This window comes from Myotis yumanensis, unplaced genomic scaffold (genome assembly GCF_028538775.1).
Source record: "Myotis yumanensis isolate MYYU_CA2020_CCGP unplaced genomic scaffold, mMyoYum1.0.hap1 SCAF_2, whole genome shotgun sequence".
NCBI lineage: Eukaryota > Metazoa > Chordata > Mammalia > Chiroptera > Vespertilionidae > Myotis > Myotis yumanensis.
In genome coordinates, this window is record NW_027223753.1 from 140,980,805 (window position 1) to 141,002,119 (window position 21,315).

At 37.5% G+C, this 21,315-nt stretch overlaps 1 protein-coding gene and 1 pseudogene across 1 annotated transcript; one reads left to right on the forward strand and one right to left on the reverse strand.

The window, feature by feature from the left end:
* Positions 1 to 650: 650 nt before the first annotated feature.
* Positions 651 to 796, reverse strand: LOC139004643 (U1 spliceosomal RNA; annotated as a pseudogene).
* A 19,800-nt stretch (positions 797 to 20,596) lies between these two features.
* Positions 20,597 to 20,854, forward strand: LOC139002114 (dynein light chain 1, cytoplasmic-like). Its single transcript, XM_070403524.1, has one exon. The coding sequence runs from the start codon at positions 20,597 to 20,599 to the stop codon at positions 20,852 to 20,854; it is 258 nt and encodes an 85-aa protein (XP_070259625.1).
* Positions 20,855 to 21,315: the final 461 nt, after the last annotated feature.

The following is a 21,315-nucleotide window of genomic DNA, read 5'->3' on the forward strand; positions in this document are numbered from 1 at the left end:
GGAGCTATAAAGAAATTATAATAATTTTTGATAAAAAACACTGAAAACTCATTAGTAAAATCTCCTTTGGGAATGGAATGTTTAATTCTTGAATAAATAACTTTTTAAGCCATAGGGGAAAAGGCAAACCTTAGGAAAAAAATAACTGCAAATGCTAGACTCTAGCTTTTATTGTTCACTTATAAGACTTTTCTTTAAAATTTTTAGATTGAAACCTTTAAACGACAATGAGATAGAAAAGGCACAACTAATTTCTGAATGCACTGAAATAACATTTAATGGTTTAATTAAGATGCAGATTAAGTAAGTAGTAGATATAAAACTTACTATTCTGGGGTATAACCAATGAGTGAAGAAGATTGTGTTTTCATTTTGAACAACAATGCAAATAAAAGAAAACCTGGTTAATATGGAGTGGTGTTGCCAGATTGGTATATTCTCCACAATATGTACAATAATCATTTTTTTTTTGTAATTTCATGTTTGTTTTCTTTGTAGTTCATATCTAGTATACTTTTGGTAACATTTATAGTTTTAGATATAGTAAAATAAAGTAAACTTTCAGGAATTTTAATCTAATTAGTTACAAATTATTTTAGTCATAGAGATATAATAAAACAGTTAGCCCCTGACACCCCACCCCTTCAGGGGAGAGCTTGAATGCAGTCTAATTATGAAGTCCAGTTTCCCATATTTGGGGAAATCGCAGGGGTCAGCATATCTGGAGTGCAATAAGTAAACCTCTCCCTGGAAAACAACCTTCGCGATCATGATATCTCCCCTGCCAGGTAAGTACAGCTGCTGACTTTTTTTAAAAAAATGTATTGTGATAAGAACACATAATATAAAATGTATTACCTCTAAGTCATTTTTAAGTGTATGATGTAGTGATATTAACTTTTTTTAAATTGTTGTACAACCATCACCACCATCCATCTCCAGAACTCTTTGCATCCTGCAAAAAGAAAGCTCTATACTCATTAAACATAACTTCATTCCTTCCTCTTCCTAGTCCCTTGACTTTTAAATAAAAAAATATTCTAAATGCCTTTTTAAAAATCTGAACTGCAATTTATTATATGTGCAACATAGTAAATGGTGATTGAATTCTCAAACTAGTCCACAAAAGCCTACTTATAAGTTAGCTCACAAGTCCTATTAAATTGATTAAGTAGACAAATAGGATTAGAAATCATAACAGGCAGTAGGCTGAACATTGTGGTCAATGAATGATATTTCTGGGTACAAGATGATTCTTAAGCAAAATTTGAAAATGGGAAAGTTTGTTTTTGGCATCTGTCATGCCTTTTATTGTATGTATATCTTATATTCAGGTGCTTTTCTCTCCAACTCCTGGCTCTTTCCTGATACTACTCTAAGCCCCATACGGGTCTATATCATTTCCTGAGAGTTCCACACTTTAAAATTATCTTCTTATTTTTGCAAATTTGGTTGAAGATTTTAAAAAGTGAAGTTGGGTATGTTTTATATTAAAACAGGCTTGGAGGATACCTGTGAACAACATTCTACAAGTCAATTTTCATATTCCAGAGTCCATGAGAGTTCAGAGGTAGTAGCATGTCACCAGATAAAATATAAGGGACAGATTCCATCACATCATGCAAAATATTAAATGAAGAGCATTTATATATATACTAGTGATGAGATTCATTACAGCTTGGGCTTATTATCAGCTATTTTAATTATGCCAACTTTGTGACTTACAGAAAAGCCACTCTGCTATTGAACTTAAAATATCATTAAATTGCATTTGCTACAGTTGAATCATAGTTATTAAACTTTATAAATTCCCCTCAAGTCAGAATCTCAATTTGCATTCTCTATCTATTATGCTTTTCACATTTTAAACTTCTTGAGGAACTTTAACATGACATGGCATGGGGAGGGCATAGGGGTGAAAGTTCATTAGTACGTTATAAATTTTGGAGGAATAAGGGTGGCTGCAAATTCCTAGGCAGGAGGTCATTCCTCTAAGCATCTATGAGTTGTTTGCATGTAGCAGCCTACATCTATTGATCCTCATCTTACTGGTGATCATTAGCTTCTTCTGTATCCTGTCAGGAAAAGAAGGAAAATTGTTCTATTGACTAAATCATCACCCAAATAATATTTCATTTCATATTTTAAGGTATCATATTCATTATTTCCTGGAAGAATTTCAATCTTTCTAGTACATGACCTCACATAGCTCTGATTAGACCACCTCTTCTCCATGAGATTTGGTTTGCTGGAACACTAACAACCATTTACTTTTGTGATGTAAATTCTTGCTTTTAGTTCAAGTTTGGATTGTGATAGTCTGCTAAGGGATCTCTGCCAGCATGTAAACTTTTTTTGGGGGGGTGGGGGCAGTAAAGCAAAGGAAAAGATTGCCTTTGAACGTTAAATGTTGAAGATTGTGTGATTCCCAGGGTTTCCTCACCATGTGCATGATGATTGGGTTGGGATAGACACATCTACACTAATAAAAGACAAAGATGCTAATTGACCATACCTTCGCTATGCCCCAAGCAATGCCCACCAGCCAATCAGAGCAACTATATGCAAATTAACCCAACCAAGATGGCAGCCGGCAGCCACGGAGCTGGAGCAAGCAGGAGGCTTGGTTGCCCGGGCAATAGAGGAAGCCAAGCTTCCTGCTGGCCCTGAGCCAGCTGTGGCCTCCACTCATGGCAACAAAGTTTCAATTATAGAAGAAAAATAAATCCCAGATACCTGCTTCCAGCCAGCCTCCACTGGGAGCTTGGGTGGCTGGGGGCCGTGGCCAGCCTGCAAACAGCCATCAGCCCCTCACCCAGGATGGCCACACCCTCATGGGGTGAGGGTCCCTGCTGGGGGGCTTGGCCAGCCTGCAAATGGCCTCAGCCCCTCACCCAGGCTGGCCAGGCACCCCAGCATGACCCCCACCCTGATCTGGGACACCCTTCAGGGCAAACCAGCTGGCCCCCACCCATGCACCAGGCCTCTATCCTATATAATAAACAGGTAATAGGAAAATTGACCCTAACAGCAGAACGACTGGGAATGACTGGTCACTATGACACACACTGACTACCAGGGGGCAGATACTCAATGCAGGAGCTGCCCCCTGGTGATCAGTGTGCTCCCACAGGGGGAGCTCTGCTCAGCCACAAGCCAGGCTGAGGGCTGCCAGTACAGCGGTGGTGGTGGGAGCTTCTCCCGCCTCCTCAGCAGTGCTAAGGATGTCCGACTGCAGCTTAGGCCTGCTCCCCGCTGGCAAGTGGACATCCCCCGAGGGCTCCCGGGTTCCCAGAGGGATGTCTGACTGCCAGCTTAGGCCCAATCCCCCAGGAAGCGGGCCTAAGCCAGCAGGTGGACATCCTCCAAGGGGTCCCAGACAGCGAGAGGGCACAGGCCGGGCTGAGGGACCCCACCCCCCCCCCCCGAGTGCACAAATTTTTGTGTACCGGGCCTGTAGTCTATATAATAAAAGCCCAGGGACCTCTAAGGTGGAATGATCAGGATGACCAGTTGTTATGATGTGCACTGACCACCAGGGGGCAGACACTTGATGAAGGAGCTTCCCCCTGGTGTTCAGTGTGCTCCCACAGCAGGGGTGACAGCCAGAAGCCAGGCTCATGGCTGGTGAGCACAGCAGCGGTGGCGGGAGCCTCTCCCTCTGTGGCAGCGCTAAGGAGCAGTTAGCCCAGCAGTAAGGAGTGAGCAGGCAGGTGGTTAGGAGTGAATAGGAAGACATTTGGGAGAGAGGGATCCTGAATTGTGAGAGGAATGTCTGACTGCCAGTGGTCAGGCCAAAACCAGCAGTTAGACATCCCCAGAGGGGTCCTGGGTTGTGAGAGGGCACAGGCCTGGCTGAGGGACCACTCCCCAGCACGAATTTCTTGCATCAGGCCTCTAGTAAGAAAAGAAGCTTTTCTGATCCACTTGTTCCATTCAGTTAAGTTTGCCTATTTGAGCTCTTCTTCTATAGCAGAAGAACCATTGCTTACCTCTGACTGAAGGTCAGCCTTTGTTTGAAGGTCATTCCTCAATTGCAAATTATCATTTCTTGCTGGCTAAGACATTTCAGCAAGTGCCTTTGTTCTAGAAAGAAATCATGAAACTGATTTTCCAGCATACTTTCGTAATTAAACTAACCACAAATATTCTGGCCACAAACCTGGTCCATTTATTTTAATATGCTATTTTAACAATATTTCAGTTTTCAAAGGTTATTCCTATGCTGCCCATTATGCTGAAGCAAACAATTTACTCTCTTTAAATAGAGGATAATATCTATTAAGAGTTAAATGTTTGAAAAGCATATTTTTCAGTAACACTAACTTTTTTCTCTTTATTATTTTATTTTAATCATTGTTGTACTTGGTATAAAACTGTGCTAGCTTCATGTCAGTAATTTTCACAGGTATAGTGCCAAGTAAAGTTACCCTTTTCAGTGCAAAACATCACCATGGGATAAAACGAAATAGGGGTTAAGGAAACAATATAAAAGTAAATCAGAACAGACATTTATAGGGAGGAGATAATATTTTTATTGAATGGCCTACAGCAGCAGTAATGTTCAGAAATGGGAAAATGTCATCCTAAGGAAAATAGACAAATAATATAAGACAGTTTGAAGAACCAAGTACTCATAATTCATAAATTTTTCTCAATGTTATAAAGCCTTTTTTATCAAAAGAGAGACTATTATTTCTTTATACACTATGACTAGTCTATATAAACAAAAAGAAATGGAATTATGTAATAAAACTGATCAGCTTAAGTCTCAGATACCTATATTTTCTATATATTTGATTAAAGATAATTATATACAGAATTATCTGCTATTTATCTCAATTAGTGATAAATATGGGTAATGTCTTTGGTCTTAGATTATGACTGTATCTCCCCAGGCCTAGTGGTAGAAGTGATCTTTTCTGATCATTGAATTATGCTGTTATAGTAATAGTCACTCCATGGATTTACATCTAGGGGGGATGAGTTAATTAGAGGAATAAAAAAGATTAAATAAAAATATTCTGTTGCTACTATGTCCTATTTCAGTTACTAGAAATATAAGTGTCAGAGTTATTTAACAGTTTAGAGTAGCCCATTCTGTGAATGTTCCAGAATATTCAGGCAGAGTCTACAAAACTTTTGGCCAAAAGGTTCTACATTTAAGCCTGAGTCTGGCTCTACATATTGTTTGCATTAGCCTGACAACTCAACAATTATTAATTTTATAAACTTTGGTTTATACCCTGGAATGACTGGAAGGGTTTGTGGGCTCAGCTTATTACCAGAATTAAGCCAAACATTATTCACAGTGAATTACAGACATAGTCCCCAGAGTTTAGTGCACAAAGTATTTGTTTCCTAAAGGATATCTGAAAGTTTCCTCTTTTCTTTTGAGTCCCTTTCCCCTCTTTAGTTTACTAGTTTTACTTAGCCTCACCTATTTGTGTCCCAGGCAAACAAGTTCCCTTCATTTGAGACCAAGGTTCCAAAACCCTGTTTTTTTTTTTCAAAATTTCAAACTCTTTACTACAACACAAATAAATCCCTCTTTCAATATCATATATATAATTTCCCTTTCAAGATATGCTTTATTATACCAATATACTCATTGCCCACTAAGGGTTAAGGAGTGCAGAGCAGAGTAAGTGAAGGGTCCAGAGATCTTTGGTCCACATATCTTCCATGGTTGGTGTAGAGATGACCTTAAAAATTAGCCTGTGGTTTTCAAATTATTTTATTAATTAAACAATCCAGAAAAGAGAGGACATTATGGCTAAAGAGAGGATACTAGGGCTATAGCCTGGATTATATTGTCAATTTATTTGTAATTTTTCTAGGTTACTCTTTACTTATAATGTACATTTTAAAGTATAGCTCTGTTAATGGCATCATTTTACCCTAACATTGTTATATACTCTTACATGCTATATTGAATACAAAACTGAATTTACCCAATATCAACTTTACTGAGAATAGAGCCTTACTTTTCTGTACTTTAGGTATGGAAAAACAATCTTCTTTTCACTTCTAATTTTTCAATTTAAATGGGTATGGGCAAGAATATCCTCATAAAAACTCACCAACAGGATTTTCTACTTGCAAATAGAATTTTAAAAGTTTGCTAATGTGATATACAGTTTGAACACTACATCTTGACAAATGGCCCATTTCCTACTGTTTTGAGATTGTATTGATAACCTTTGCTGATGGGAGTCTTAAAGAAGCACTGAAAGAAATAAGTTTAAAGAACTCAGAAGAACGCAGAAAGGTTTGAAGTTCACTTTTGGAGAGAATATAATTAGCTGGACTGTAGGTTTCGGTAACTCTTGAGGTATTAGTGGAAGATTGGATTATCTAAAAGAGCATTTCACTGAGTTTCAAAGAGAAAAAAATCTAAGATAGGAGAAATAAACTATGTGCATCACAAGCTCATCTGGTGGAGAAATTAAAGATTATAGAAGGGATGCTATAGAGTAGTAACTCAGTGGTGCTGATGTGGCAGTTCTAAGGTTCTGGTTATTAGCAAATTGGTTACTGAATGCAAATGTAGATTTATGATTAGAGAATCACTGGGTCTTGAAAATGTCCTTTAGGTATTTCTTAAACCACAGAGGAAGCATCCCTAATGCCATATAGGGGGCATCAAGGGTCAGGGCACAGGGCAAGAGCATTTAAATTTGCCATATGCATTTGGAAAACTAGGAATAAGATATCTTGTTTTAATTCATATGAATTTTTTTTGAAAATACTATTATGCTTCTTGCTGAATTCAGTATTTTAAAAATTGTTTAACCCTGACAGATGTGGCTCACTTGGTTGAGCATTGTCCCATGAACCAAAAGGTCAGGGTACATGCTCAGGTTGCAGGCTCCATCCATGCAGGAGGCAGTCAATCAATGTTTCTTTCTCACGTCGATGTTTCTCTCTGTGTGTGTCTCTCTCCCTTTCTCTCTCTCAAATCAATTTTAAAAAATCTCTTAAAATTGTTTAAATATTGTCTAGAGAAAGGAATCATGCGAATGTGTTGCTTCTAGATTCCTTCTGACTCCACAGCTATTGCCAGTTGAAATGATCAGAGTGAAATTATCTGCCATTTTTTGAATTTTTGTCAGATTATGCTAAACATTTTATAAGCTTTCTTATTTTTACCCTGGAAATAATCCTTTTAATCAGAAAGGAACTATTATTATCTCTACTTAACAGAGGAGGAAACTAAAATAATCACCTTAAGCATTTTAAGTAAGTTAAATAACTAGCATAAGATTACATAATCAGGACCAAAATCCTGGTCCTTTTTAACTTTTAAGGTTTCCTAAGAATTGTAACTCTCTGTGGTGCTGGATTTTATGCTAAACTGAATATATATATATATATATATATATATATATATATATATACTGTCTCGTAAAAAATGTCTACATAAAATGTCCCAGACTTATTAGCTATCTGATGTACAATATTTATTTCCACACATTTATATTTCTGTTAGATCATTCATTTGATCCATAGTTACTGAGCATTTATTTTATTTCAGTAACTCTGCTAAATCTTAGGTATATAAAAATTTCTTACTTCAATGAGTTAACTATTTAAAACACGAAATATAAATAAAGAAACCAACAAAAAATTTTAGACTGGTAAGAAATATAAAGAAAACAAATATGTTTGTGATAGAGAATAACACATGAAAATAATTAATTTAGATGGTCTGATCAGAGAAATCCACTCCAAAAAAGGTTAAGAAGAAACTACTCAAATAAAAAACAAACAAACAAAGAAAAAACCACAAATTCTAACATGGTGCAGGAGGGTGCTTAGAGTACCAGAATAATCTGAAGAAAATCACTGGGGCTGGTATATAGTGAACATGTAAGTTGATTTTCACAATGGCAGATTAAGGATGTAAAGTATTTCCACCTATACTAGAGGATTTCAGGAGATAAGGTTTAATGCATTTGATTATCATAGGAGGTGGAATTTTATAGGCTCACATTTCTGGATGGACAAAGATCTCTATAGACCAAGAATCAGAACTTGAATGGGAAAAAGCTTATAGCTTTTTCTTTTCTCTGTTGGAGAAGTGAAGCTTATTTATCTTTATTACAGATAATTGCTTATCGATTGGTGGGTTCCTCCAATGGCTCCATCCGGGTCACAGCTTAGAGACCTCTCTAACATATGAATAGATAATTTATGCTTGTGATACTTAGGACTTTCAATGGCCCTCAAATCTATTAATTCTATGATTTCTGAAAATTTGGAATCCTATTTTATTTTATTCATCAAACCTGAGATTTCTGCTCTGAATTTTTGCTCTTATTCTACTACTAGAGGTCTGGTGCATAAAATTCTTGCACTGGGGGGGGGGGGGGTGTCCCTCAGCTCAGCCTGCACCCTCTCCAATCAGAGACCCCTCAGGGGATGTCCGACTGCTGGTTTAGTCGGACATCCTACTCACAATCTGGGACTGCTGGCTCCCAACCGCTCGCCTGCCTGCCTGTCTGATCATCCCCTAACCATTCCCCTGCCAGACTGATTGACACATGATTGCTCCCCTGCTGGCCCAATTGCCCCCGACTGCCCTTCCCTGCAGGCCTGGTCCCCCCAACTGCTCTCCCCTGCAGGCCTGGTTGTCCCCAAGTGTCCTCCTCTGCAGGCCTGGTCTCCCACAACTGCCCTCCCTCCACTGCTGGCCTGATCGCCCACAACTGCCCTCCCCTGCTGGCCATGTTGTGGTGGCCATGTTGTGGGTGGCCATCTGTGTGAGCATGCGACGGTCAATTTGCATATTACCTCTTTCTTATATAGGATACTTTCTCTGGTACATATTTTAGATGTATGATTTTGGTTCCAAATCTATGTATTCAGCAAAATGCCAACACTACCATGAATCTTTAATTAACTGCCAGACCTTACAACTTGTACCATTTCCATTTTAATTTTTTTAAATTTATATTTATTTATTTATTTTTATTTTTTTAGTTACAGTTGACACACAATACTATATTAATTTCAGGTGTACATCCCAGTGATTAAACATTATATAATCTAAAAATCCTTTTAATTTTTAGAAAATTTATCTCACCAAAAATTAGCTTTCCCAGTTAATATTTCTAAAAATAGTTCCTAACTTGGAAATTTAAAATCCTAAGAGATATTAGTATCATTGTTTTTTGGAATCACTGGCTAGGGAACATTCACAATTTGGGGGGTCTTCTTAGGTTCTGTGGGGTAGTTGTCCATGTTCTATGCAAACGTTGCACATACTAGGAAGGTTTAAGTAAGATTTATAAACTAAAATAACTTACTATTTGGATGGGTTAAGAGGATTTTATGTTTATTTGCTTGTTGTTTTTAATTAAAAGAATACTGAAATAATCAATGATCTACTAGTATTCTTGTTGGGACTGCATTGATTCTGGGTAGGGGTGGTTCTGGGCAGATAAGAGGAAGAAATTAGTAACTAACTTTTCTCCACTCTTTGACAGAAACCAAACATGATATTTGGTTAGTTGGTGCAGGGATATTTTGATGATGCAAAGGGTTTAGGAAGCTACAGCTATTAGGAGAAGAAACATGAACTCCATGATATCCTCACCTAATAGTCAAGAGACCTGGCTTCTGGTAGTGACCATGCTATTAACTTGCTGTGCTTTATGGGATAATTCAATTAGCCTGTCTTGGCCTCAGTTTCCTCATCTGTTAAATACATGATTTGCATCAGATTCTCTTTAGAGCACCTGTATTACTTCATTCACCAAGTAATTACTGAGCACCTATAATGTGCTAAGTACTGTGATGAGTGCTAGGTAGTCAATCTAAAACTAAAGACAGTTTGGGCAATTACTTCTCCAAGGTCCAGAGTGTGTGTGTGTGTGTGTGTGTGTGTGTGTGTGTGTGTGAGAGAGAGAGAGAGAGAGAGAGAGGGAGAGAGAGAGAGAGAAACAAGTTTTACAAATAACTGCTATCTTACAGGTTTTGAGAAAAACTTACATACATGGAATACTCTACAAAGAGCCATCTCACACAGGATATACTTGAGATATGGTAGTTATACTATGACTGTTATGAGTGGAGATTGTAGTCCTTGACCTCTTGGGGCCTCTGAGGAAATACAGACCATTGCAATACTGTGCTAAGTGCTATGGTAAGGCAGAGAGACTTTGGTTCTGACAGCAGCTCATAAAATCACAGCCCAGCAATTGCCTGAAAGCGGCCTGTGATTTTCGGTTCAACCTCAGGTTCTCACACTTCTTCACCTTTTATAGTCACAGTCATACATATGGCCTGTTTTAGTATAGTGTTGGTAAAATTAGTATCCAAACTTAGTGGCCATCTAATCTTTCCAAATTTTCTAAGTATAGAAATCCTTGATTAATGTCAAAAAAATTTACAGATCTCAGGTGTTAGTTTTATTTTAGTATTTTTTATAATTGTAAATATATATAACAACATATATTATTACATAGGAATATATTTACAATCAATTTATGTATTTAAACCCCAATAGTATCTACAAACACTGACAAATAGTATTTGTTCATTTCGAGCTCTTCAGGGAAACTCAACTAGTATTTATGAAACTGGAACAAACGGTGTCCACGCTGTCTGTTGCTACTAGCGTAAACACAGACAGACAATGTTGAATCTTGGAGGTACTTTTATTCATATGTGAGTGGTCTGAAAGAGCAGCAGGTGTAGTACCCTGAAACCCTGCTCCAACATCTCATCTCAAGCCAGCCATTATATAGGGTTAGAAGGTGCGAAATTATCTAAAACTATGTGAGTTCCCAGGGTCTGTCTTCTATCATTGGCCTCGTAAAGATTAGCCCCCAGACATTTGTCTCCCAAGGCATGTCCTGTCCTTGATCTGCTCCCAAAATGTATCTTTTTCTGAGTGATGGAGCCACCTGGACTTCAAGGTTGATTTATCTTTACGACTGTGTTTTCTTCTTACAATACGTCCTTCACAGTTTCCCAGGGTCCATAAGAAAATATCTTATCTATAGTTAGTAGAGTGAAAAGCTATTAATCAACTTTGATTCTGTTCTTATAGTGTGCCCTTACCCTGTCATTTCTGCTACATATGGCTTACATGACTGTGGAACTGACAAGTTTAAAATTTGTGGGGCAGGCTGGCAGGCTACAAACACTTGGTGAAGAGCTGGTGTTGAAATCTTGAGGCAGAATTTCTTCCAGAGGAAAACATATCTTTGCTCTTAAAGCCTTTCATCTAATTGGATGAGGCCCACCCACATTAAAGTCAGCTTATTGTAGATGTTGACCATAGTTAAAAAATAGCTTCATAAAAACACCTAGATTAGTGCCTCATTAAATAACTGGATATTATAGCTTATCCAAGTTGATACATAAGACTATCACAAGTACACATTTCTAAAAGATATTTTATTTATTTATTTATTCATTCATTCATTCATTCATTTAATCATTATGTAAAATTTTGTTATGCATTGAAAAGGCTCTTTGGCATTTTAGGGGTCAAGGAGCACAGATTATATTCCATAGACTTAGATCAACAAAGATGATATGGTTTGTTAGGATCCATGACCTTTCTACTCTAGGGGCAGAACAAGAACATTAGGCAAGTGGCCAATTGCTTTTTCCAGAGAAGACTGATTTTGCCTGTGTCAAAGTCGTCGGGCAGGCCAGGCTCACACTGTGTCAACACCCAGCAGAACAAGCAGGTTTCTGAGAACCCTGTACTTGGATTCCTGTTTTGTTGTTGAGTACTTTTCCTAAAAACCCAGCTAGTAAGATATGACTGCTCAACTGGATAACAAAGGAAACATAGAATTATAAATTATTACTGAAGCATATTGGTTTTTTGAAATGCTTGCTGAGATTTAAAAAATACTAGAAAAGAGAAGTTTTGATTGGGGAAGGCTGAACCTAATACAAGTAAAGAAACATCTTTATAAAAATTTATAGAAAAAATACATACTTTTATAAAGATGTCTTTTCATTCAAAATGTAATTTCTCATCTCCTCTCTCTCTGTTTTCTATCTCTCTCCTTTTTAATTCTCTGGCCAAAGATTTTACAAAACAATGTAATTTTTATAAGCTTTGGTACAAACAGATTGAAAGCAGTTAAGAAGAATTATTGCTAAACAAATATTTGCCTAATCTGAGAAATTCCACATAACATATTACAGTTGTTGTAGTTGCATAGTTCTGTCACTACAAAAGGTTTGTGAGTGAGGGATTTTTTTCATAGATCAAGCCTACCCTTAGCACCAACCAAATATATTAGCACTTATTTAATCATTGAAAAAGGAATCCAAATAATGGAAATAAAAGTAATTATATAACTCAAAAAGTCATTTGATGAAAGAGTTAAATTCTGGTGAGAACTCTAAGGGAAAACTTGATTACTGTACGAGAATTTGTAGGACATTTACCAGGGGGATGTTGACCAGTTACACTCTATGTCTACAGGAAAATGGTCAAGAGCAAATCAACTTAAATCAATGGCAAAAGAGAGCTCTGTTGGACATGGAAGGTATTCTTGATCATATGGATGATAAAGAATTAAAATTGCCTGCTAAGGAAAGTGATGCTATCTTTACTCCTAAAGGTAATATACTTGATAACAAATAGTCCCACTTGGATGATAAATTTCCCTGCCTTAAGATGGGAGGCTGTACTATATTATGTTTTCAAACTCCCATGTAACTCATCAGATTGAGTTTAATCTTTTATGTACGAAAGATATTTATTGAATATCTACTATATTAGTTTTTCTATGCTGCCATAACAAATTACCATGAATTTTATGGCTTAAAATAACAAATATATTATTTCACAGTCCTATTGGTTAGAAATCCAGGAAGAGTCTTACTATTTGCAGACCGTGATCCTTTCTGGAGGCTCTAGGAAAGAATTTGTTTCCTTTCTCAGTTGGGGTTTAGTAGACTTTGATTCTTTGTGGCTGTCAGCTCAGGGATGATTTCACCTTGTAGAGGCCACCTACTTCCTATACTTATATTTCTTCCAAGACAAATGCTATCATATTATATTTTGGTGAAGAGTAATGCTCATACTAAGGAAGGCACTATGCTGAATGCTGAAGCTTCAGAGGCTCCTGTGATCTAAGAGTTGCTGGATATACCTGGGGTAGACAAGACGTGCATATGAAAAGTTAACTAACAATAACCAGGAATATATGCTAAACCATAAAGGAGCAGCATACTCAATGAGTTTCTGGAGAATTATCATGATGTGGCTGCAGATCAGGAACACAGACTTTTACTTCAGCAAATCAGGGTTTGAGCCTTGACTCTTCCTAGTTATGTAACCTTAGGCAAACTATTTAATTTCTCTGTGACAGACTTAATTTTCTGATGTGATTTAAGATAATCAGAATAGTATGTACTTAATAAGGTGGCTGTGAAGATTAAATAAAATTACATGTATATTTAATCTAAGATTATCTATCTACCTATAAAGCACAGTGTTTGGACATAGTGAAATATTATAATATTGTATAAACATTTATTTTACTATTGTTTGTATATAAATAAAATTGGGAAGACTTCCTGGAGAAGATAGGATTTGAGTTGAACTATGAAGGATAAGGGAGACTTTTGTGGGAGGGGAAAGGCACGAACAGAGAGGAGCTTTAAAAGGACTAACTTTGAAAAGTGGAAATTCAGCCTTTAGTGGTCTTTTTCTTTCTTTCTGATACACCTCCAAGAAGTAAAGTGCTTTTAGTTCAGGAAGGTTAAGGAAATGTAAGAGAATGCCTGAAATTATTCTTCTAATATGACTGTTAATGTACTTAAAGATGGCTTTAGCTATGACATAGGACTTTTAACAAGAGCAATAGCCATCAGAAAATGGCTATCAATAGAATTAGAAGGTCTTTTTTTAGAAAAAATCCATAGTGTATAAAGAGCATTCAGATGCTGTAGATTGACTCAATCTGAAATAAAGTGCTGAGGTTGAGTCACAGTGTCATAGACCAAGTGACTTAGCTAACCTGTCACTTCAGTCTCTTCACTCAGAGATTTTAGTGAGTCCTAAGTCTTATTTCAGGACAGAAGCCCATGGGGAACATAAACTTTGTCCTAATTTTCTGGAACCTTCTGGACAAATAAAGACCTGCCTTGAGAGGTGGTTATGACAATGAGGTGTGGGAGGCGGGCATCCTGCTGCCACATTTCTTAGGAGACAAAAAAAACCAAAAAACAAAGAGTAGCTTCCATCCTTTGGATGAAGTTTCTGCCAAATGCCTGGGGCTGTGGGCTTGGAGATGTGGAGTGCTACAAGATATCAAAGCATGGGCTTTGGACCAGTCATAGGTGATTCAGATCATGTCATGTCTCACTACACAAATGACAGTAATTGAAATGGAAGGCATGGGCTGGAGTGGTTAAGAATACCACATGTACATCAGACTGTTTGGATTCAAATCTATGTATAGGGTGATCAACCATCCAGATTTCTTTGGGGTGGAAAGATTTCCTGAAGTAGAGGAATTTCAATGCTAAAACTGGGACAATTTTAAAGAAACTGGTATAGTTGTTAACCCTGAGTGAGGATAGCTAGAGTGAGGTACCAGGGCCCCTCCTCCCCTTATCCCTCTCTGCATGGAAACAGGCTTGCAAGGAAAACCTAAGGGACAAACAAGGTCCAGTTCTATCCAGCTGGGCCAGGCACCCTGCCCAAAAGATAACCTGTAGCCAATTATAATGTCATTATAATATCATTAGCATTGCAGATAAACCTATACCCATGATACACTAATGCCATAATAGTTCCAGAAAAGACTAAATAAGGACAAAAACATCCCTTCCTCTTTGAAAGACAGTGCCTCTCCCATCCCATCTCTACTCCTCTCAGATCCACCCTTTCATAAGTTCTTCCCCTCTAGCTAAAAATATAAGCCTAGCTCATGAAACCCTTTAGGGGACCTACTTCTAGAGCCAGCTTACACTCCCTACATGGTTGTGTACTTTTGTTTCAATAAATCTTTGTGCTTTGCTGACTCTCTCTGTTTCACTCTTAAATTCTTTCTTGCATGGTGACAAGAACACGGGCCACTGGGTTTAGGCCTCTCCTGGCCTCCCATATGCCTCTGACATCAATCCTAACTCACTAGCTGTGTGAGCTGAGCAAGATAATGTTTTGTGCTTCAGTTTCCCATTCTATAAAATGTGAATTATAACACTATCCACTTTTTAGGTTTGTTGCATAATATTTTTTTTAACAGAGTTCGTCACATAGCAAAGCACTAATAATAGTTATGCGCTAGTTTCCTATGGCTGCTGTAACAAATTACCACTAGCTTGGTGGCTAAAACAATAGAAATGCATCAATACAGTTCTGGAAGCCAGAAGTCTGAAAACAGTTTTATTGGGCAAGGAATTCCCTCCCTCTAGAGACTCTAAAATGGAATTATATTCTTTGCCTCTTCCTGCACCTGGTGGCTGCTGGAATTTCTTGGCTCGTGGCTGCACCATTCCTATTTCTGCCTTCACTTTCTTATTATATTCTCTTCTGCATATGGTATAAGTTCACTTTGTCTCTCTCATAAGGACACTTGTGATTGCATTTGTGATCCATCTGGATAATCCAAGATAACTTCACTATCTCAAGATTCTTAATTTAATCAGATATATAAAGAGACTTTTTTTCCCAAATAAGGTAAAACTTTCTGGTTCCTGAGACTAAAACATGATTATTCCATGGGCCAATAATCAGCCTACAGCAGTATTTTATTAACCTTCCTTAATGTTTTGACCTTTATCCTTTTTTCATTCATAAAATAGCCATAAATATCTGCCTAACAGTCTTGTTGCAGTGATCAAATTAAATAAGAGCTGGGCACATAGTAGTTGCTCATTGAAGATGAAGTTTTTCTTCTTCTTCTTTTTTTTTTTTTCTTATTCCACTCTCTTTCTCCAATATAGGAATATACATGCTCACATACTTTGTGATGAGGAGAACTAGAGATGGAATTTATATGTTTAACTACTTCAAGTTAAACATATTATCTCTATTTTATAAATGAGGAAGCTGAAGCACAAAGAAGCTAATTTCCTTATTTGAGTTAAAACAATGATTAAGTGGCAAAATGGGAATTCAAACTGCAACTTCACTCCAAGGTCCATTCTCTTAGCCACTAGGCAATAATACCTCACTCTTTTCTAATAGGGCCTGTGCCAAGGAAGCTTTGAGAAACTCCAAATAATTTATATAAATAGCACAGGGGAGTCATTAACATTATTCAACTCCCAACCATCCCCATCCTCACCCTCTGTATTAGTTTCTGTTGCTTTGAAGCAAATTTGTAGCTTAAAACAATATCCGTTGACATTACCAGCCAAATCAGGTGTCCCATAGGTTAAAATCAAAATGTCATCTGGGCTTGAAATTCTCTTTCTAGAGCTTGAGATTCTCTTTCAAATCATGTGATTGTTGTCAGAATTCAGTTCTTTGCAAATGTAGGACTGAGGCCTTCAGCTCTTAGACGCCACCTACAACTCCCTGCCATATGACCATCTTCACAATATGCCAACTTACTTCTACAAGTCCAGCAAGAGTGATTATCCCATCACTTTTGCCCAATCTATTCAAGGGAGAAACAATCCCATCATATTCACAGGTCTTACTCCTTTTCTCGAGTGGAAAGATATCACAGTGCATGTTCATAATGGGGAGGACATGTTGGGTGCCATCTTAGATTTCCTGCTTCCATGCCCCCTCCCCACACCCATTATGGGAATGGGTTTACATGGAAGAAGCCAGCCTTGAGAGGCACCATGTGCTTCCTGCCTCAGACTTGTCAATGGCCTTCCTAAGAAACAGAACACAAATCTGCTCTTCCTATTGAGATGTTGTGGGAAAACATGGCTACCTGTGTAAAGCATTATGAGATTAGAATGCCTGAAAGATTATTGAGTTTCTAAAATAAAAAGAAGACTTGGAGGTCACCCCTTCCTAAAAGTATTACTTCCGTGGTGTGCTTAAATTGGGCAGAAACCACCTTGCAAAATGGTTATTACAGTTACAGTTCATTAAGACTGTTTTGTGAGTAACTCTATTAGTGTTCCTGTCTCCATTGCTTGTAATGTCAGTCAACCTCAATCCGGCCTGCTGTAGTAATAAATATTTTGGTAAAAATCTGTTTGGACTACAAGTACTTAGAATGTACTTAAATTTATTAGTCTGAATTCAAAGAGGATTCTTAATTCTAAATCTGTTTAAATGAGCATTAGTTAAAATAGGTTTATTTTTTATTAAAAGAACATTTCCATGAAAGACTAACCTCAAATTACCTTTTTATTTAGCTAGACTCTATTGAGGAGAATGGAAGGTAAATAAACACATTGTATTATTGAGCAATTTTTATCTTTTGTTTATATTAAGTAAGCACAGCAAGACTATCATTATTGCAAAGAAAATTGCATTGTTCTATTGCTAACTTTCAAGTGCTGAAACAGAAACTAATGTAAGCTTTTAAGCTATGATATTTAAACATATATTTCCAAAGAACATTGACTGGTCATTTAAAGTTTCTTCAATCACTATGGTCATCTCTGTTTTTTCTCTGTTTTGATTTTATTTCAAACTGTTGTGTGTAGAAAAAAAAAGCATCTGAAGAATTACATGGCGTTGATTTTATAAGGAAGCCTTAAAATTATTATTGATCATTTTCAGTACACTTAATTCATTTAAATGTAATTTCAGATATCCAGTTACCTTATATGCATATTATGCTGGCATTCCTTCTTGATGCTAATTACATTGCTGCAGATTTAAAGTCTCTGTGCTTACCTCCCTCATTCTGCTTCCAAGACTCTGGTTTCCTCACTCATTCTAGCTGACTGCCGTGGCTTGCACTGAGAACCCTGCTGTTTGTAGCTTCTCTGAGCCTCCCTGGCTCCTCGCTGAAAGCAGTCATCAGCCTACTAATGATTCTTGCCCCAGGAATCATTGGGAGAAGAAAGATTGTGAAGAAGGAAATAATCTTTTTTTCCTGCCTATTCACCCTTATCCACACACCTGTAGGCAAGACTCTAAAGCCCAAGGTGTTTTGTACAGATGCCCAGAATTCTCTTCATTTGTTGCTGACCTGCTTTTGCCCCAACCCATCCCTATTAATATTCTTACTTTTATAATTCAAACTTTAAACCTAAACCAATTATCTGAACTTTTTATGACTCAGTGATTGCTTTTTTGATGTTGTTCTCACCTGAGGATATGTTTTTATTGATTTTTTAGAGAAAGGAATGGAGAGAGAGAGAGAGAGAGAGAGAGAGATCAATATGAGAGAAAAACATCAATATCCCTGGGTTGCCTCCTATGTGCCCCAACTGGGGATCAAACCTGCAACCTAGATATGTGCCCTGACTGGGAATTGAACCTGAAACCTTTTGGTGGACAGGATCACACTCCAACCAACTGAGCCACCCTGGCCAGGGAGGGCAGTGATTACTTTTTATCAGTTCTCTTTAAAGACTGACTTTCTTCACCTCTTAGAGTCATAACAAGCTGCCTGCCTCAGGTAGAAGCCCATACTCTCACTTTCTTTCATGGAAACAACCCATTACGACAGGCAGTGGCAGTCACATTCTTGAAAAAAGGGAATAAGGCCAGAAAATAGGAGAGAGGATTTGGGAAATTACTGGTGAGAACAATTCAAATGTCTGTCCACCTCGTTAGTACCTGATGGAACACAAGACTGAAGTCATTCTCTGAGGGTACCTAGTAAAAAGAGCTCTAATACTGGAAAGGAGAAAGTGTATATTCTATTCTCAGTAATAGCTGCACTAGTGGCTATGGTGATTTTTTCTTTTCTTTTTTTTGTGAGGGACTATAAGAGGATTTGATTTTTATAGTCATGGTCTAAGTATTTGCTGAATTTGGGGCTTTAGCTATATTCCTCAACTAGCTCAAGTCCAGGCTGACTTCAGTCACTGCATGACTTAGATTGGATTCTCTGGAAAACTGAGAGTTACATGCAGAAAATTTATCAGGGCCTGCTCTCAGGAGATAGATCTGTAAGATTGGGCAGATAGAGAAGCTGACCCATATGGTGTAATAATGAGGCATCAGTCCATTTATGGCAAGATCCGAAATTGGGATGATCCTCAGAGTTAGCCCAAATTGAAACAAAGGACTTTTTCAATTTGTTTCAGTTAATCTAGTCATTTACTTCTTTGGATAGAGCATCACAGTGTCCATTATAGTACATTGTTACAGAAAGAAACTGTGCACAGACAACTGTAATAGCAATATTGACCTGTAATGAAGTAATAACTCAACATGCTAAAAATCAATTATCAATGACTATTATTAAGTGCTTTAGAACTTATGGCTAGTGTCTTGAAAAAAGATAGCATTCACCTCAGATGGTTCAAATGATGAGATTTCTATTAAAGTTTGAAGATATGGACAAATCAGGGAATACATAGGAATGATATGGCACCCAGAGACTGGCAATGGTCGGATGCAATTAATCCTCTGGGGTGCAAAGGACAAGAGACATGAAAATCAGTACAGAATTCCAATGCAAGTTGCAGTCCTGGGAAAAGGCCTGCACCAGAGGAAGCTGCAGTCCTGACAATGTACAGTATTGACAGAGAGGTGATGTCAAAGCCCTTCTTACATGCTGATGCCATTGATCTACTCAACCGGAAGCCAACTAACAAGTGAGTGCGGGAGATGTAATGCCCATGAATTAGTCTCCTCAAGCAAATAAGTAGAGTGGGAGCTGGCAAATGCAGAATAACCAGCACTGTTCACAAACAACACATAGATTGCTCTTCTATCCATAAAGCAAGCCATTTTCTCGAACATATTTGACTAATAATCCCTAAGTAAAACACTTAATAAAAAGACTACCAGCAGAGATTCTGGTCTCAGGAAAGAAGAATTTCATTGACTCATTTTATTTTATTTTTTTCCTCTTTAGACTAAGCCCTTAGGAATGAAATGTTGAAAGAAAAAATATCTCTAATTGCTAATTCTACGTTGTAAACCACCAGTGCATTTTACTTGTTGGGCGGGTGCCATACAAAAGATGCTGTTTTTGAGACCATAGCAATTGCAGATACTAGAGAAGTACCAGGAGAGTAACTAAAATAAATAATTATTACTAAATGTTCAATGTGGTGTGTGTGGCTTTTGAAGTACAATGCCCATTAAGTGTTAGTCACATGACTAAACCTTACACATATTTTTTCCAAATTTACCCCCTAAGGGGCAAATTACCAGCACAGTTCTGAATAACATTATTGTAGCTATTAGTCTTTGTGTGCATAATTCCCCATCCATGATGTTTACAATTTTCTCCTTAGTGTTTCTTTGAAAAGTAGCACAATTACAATATTTTCATTATACTATGGCTTACACAGATAATTAAACAAATAAATATGCTCTTACACAATTCATTTTAAATGTTCTCAGTCTTTATACAACTCCCTCATTTTGGAAGAATAAAGACATCGAGAATAGAGATGCATACTACGGCTTTGGTAGCAACGGCTTCTCCCTCAGGATCTGAGCCCAGTCAGTCCCTCCCACAGGAGACCCTTGTAGTCAGCCAGCTCCTGCTCCACTGGAACCATGTGCCACCAAAAGGCGGTGATCAAAAATGCCGAAGCATTGGAGGAGATGCAACAGGACTCTGTGGAATGTGCTATTCAGGCTTTGGAGAAATATAACATAGAGAAGGACATTTCAGCCCATATGAAAAAGGAGTTTAACAACAAGTCCAACTCCTTAGAGGGGAGGAACTTTGGAAGTTACCTGACACATAAAACCGAGCACTTCATCTACTTCTACCTGGGCCAAGTGACCATTCTACTATTCAAATTTGGTTAAAAGCATGGACTCTGCCACATACCCAGTGATCCATCCAAAAGCAAGGGCTGCAGTCTAAATTCCAAGTACCAGAGACTGAAATCTTCAGCTTTGCCTAAAGAAACACCTTGATCTTGAACCTTTATTGTGTTGTTTTGTACAGGGCATTCTATATACTCATTTTCTGTGATTATAAAACAATTAACAAAACAGCTTACATTTGTATTTATTTTCTACTCCATACTTCTCTGCTTCATGTTTTGAACTCCTCAAAATCTACTCCTTTTCCCCCCAAAATAAATCTGTTGGCTAAATGGAAAAAAGAAAGACATTCAGAATACATACAATTTTTAATTTCTTTTACAAAGACCTTCTCAACTTAATATATAACATTAGTAATTCACTTTCCAACCAAAAATGAAACTAGTACAAAACAATAACAAACCTCAGGACTTTTATATGGGAATGGTAAGAGCAGTATA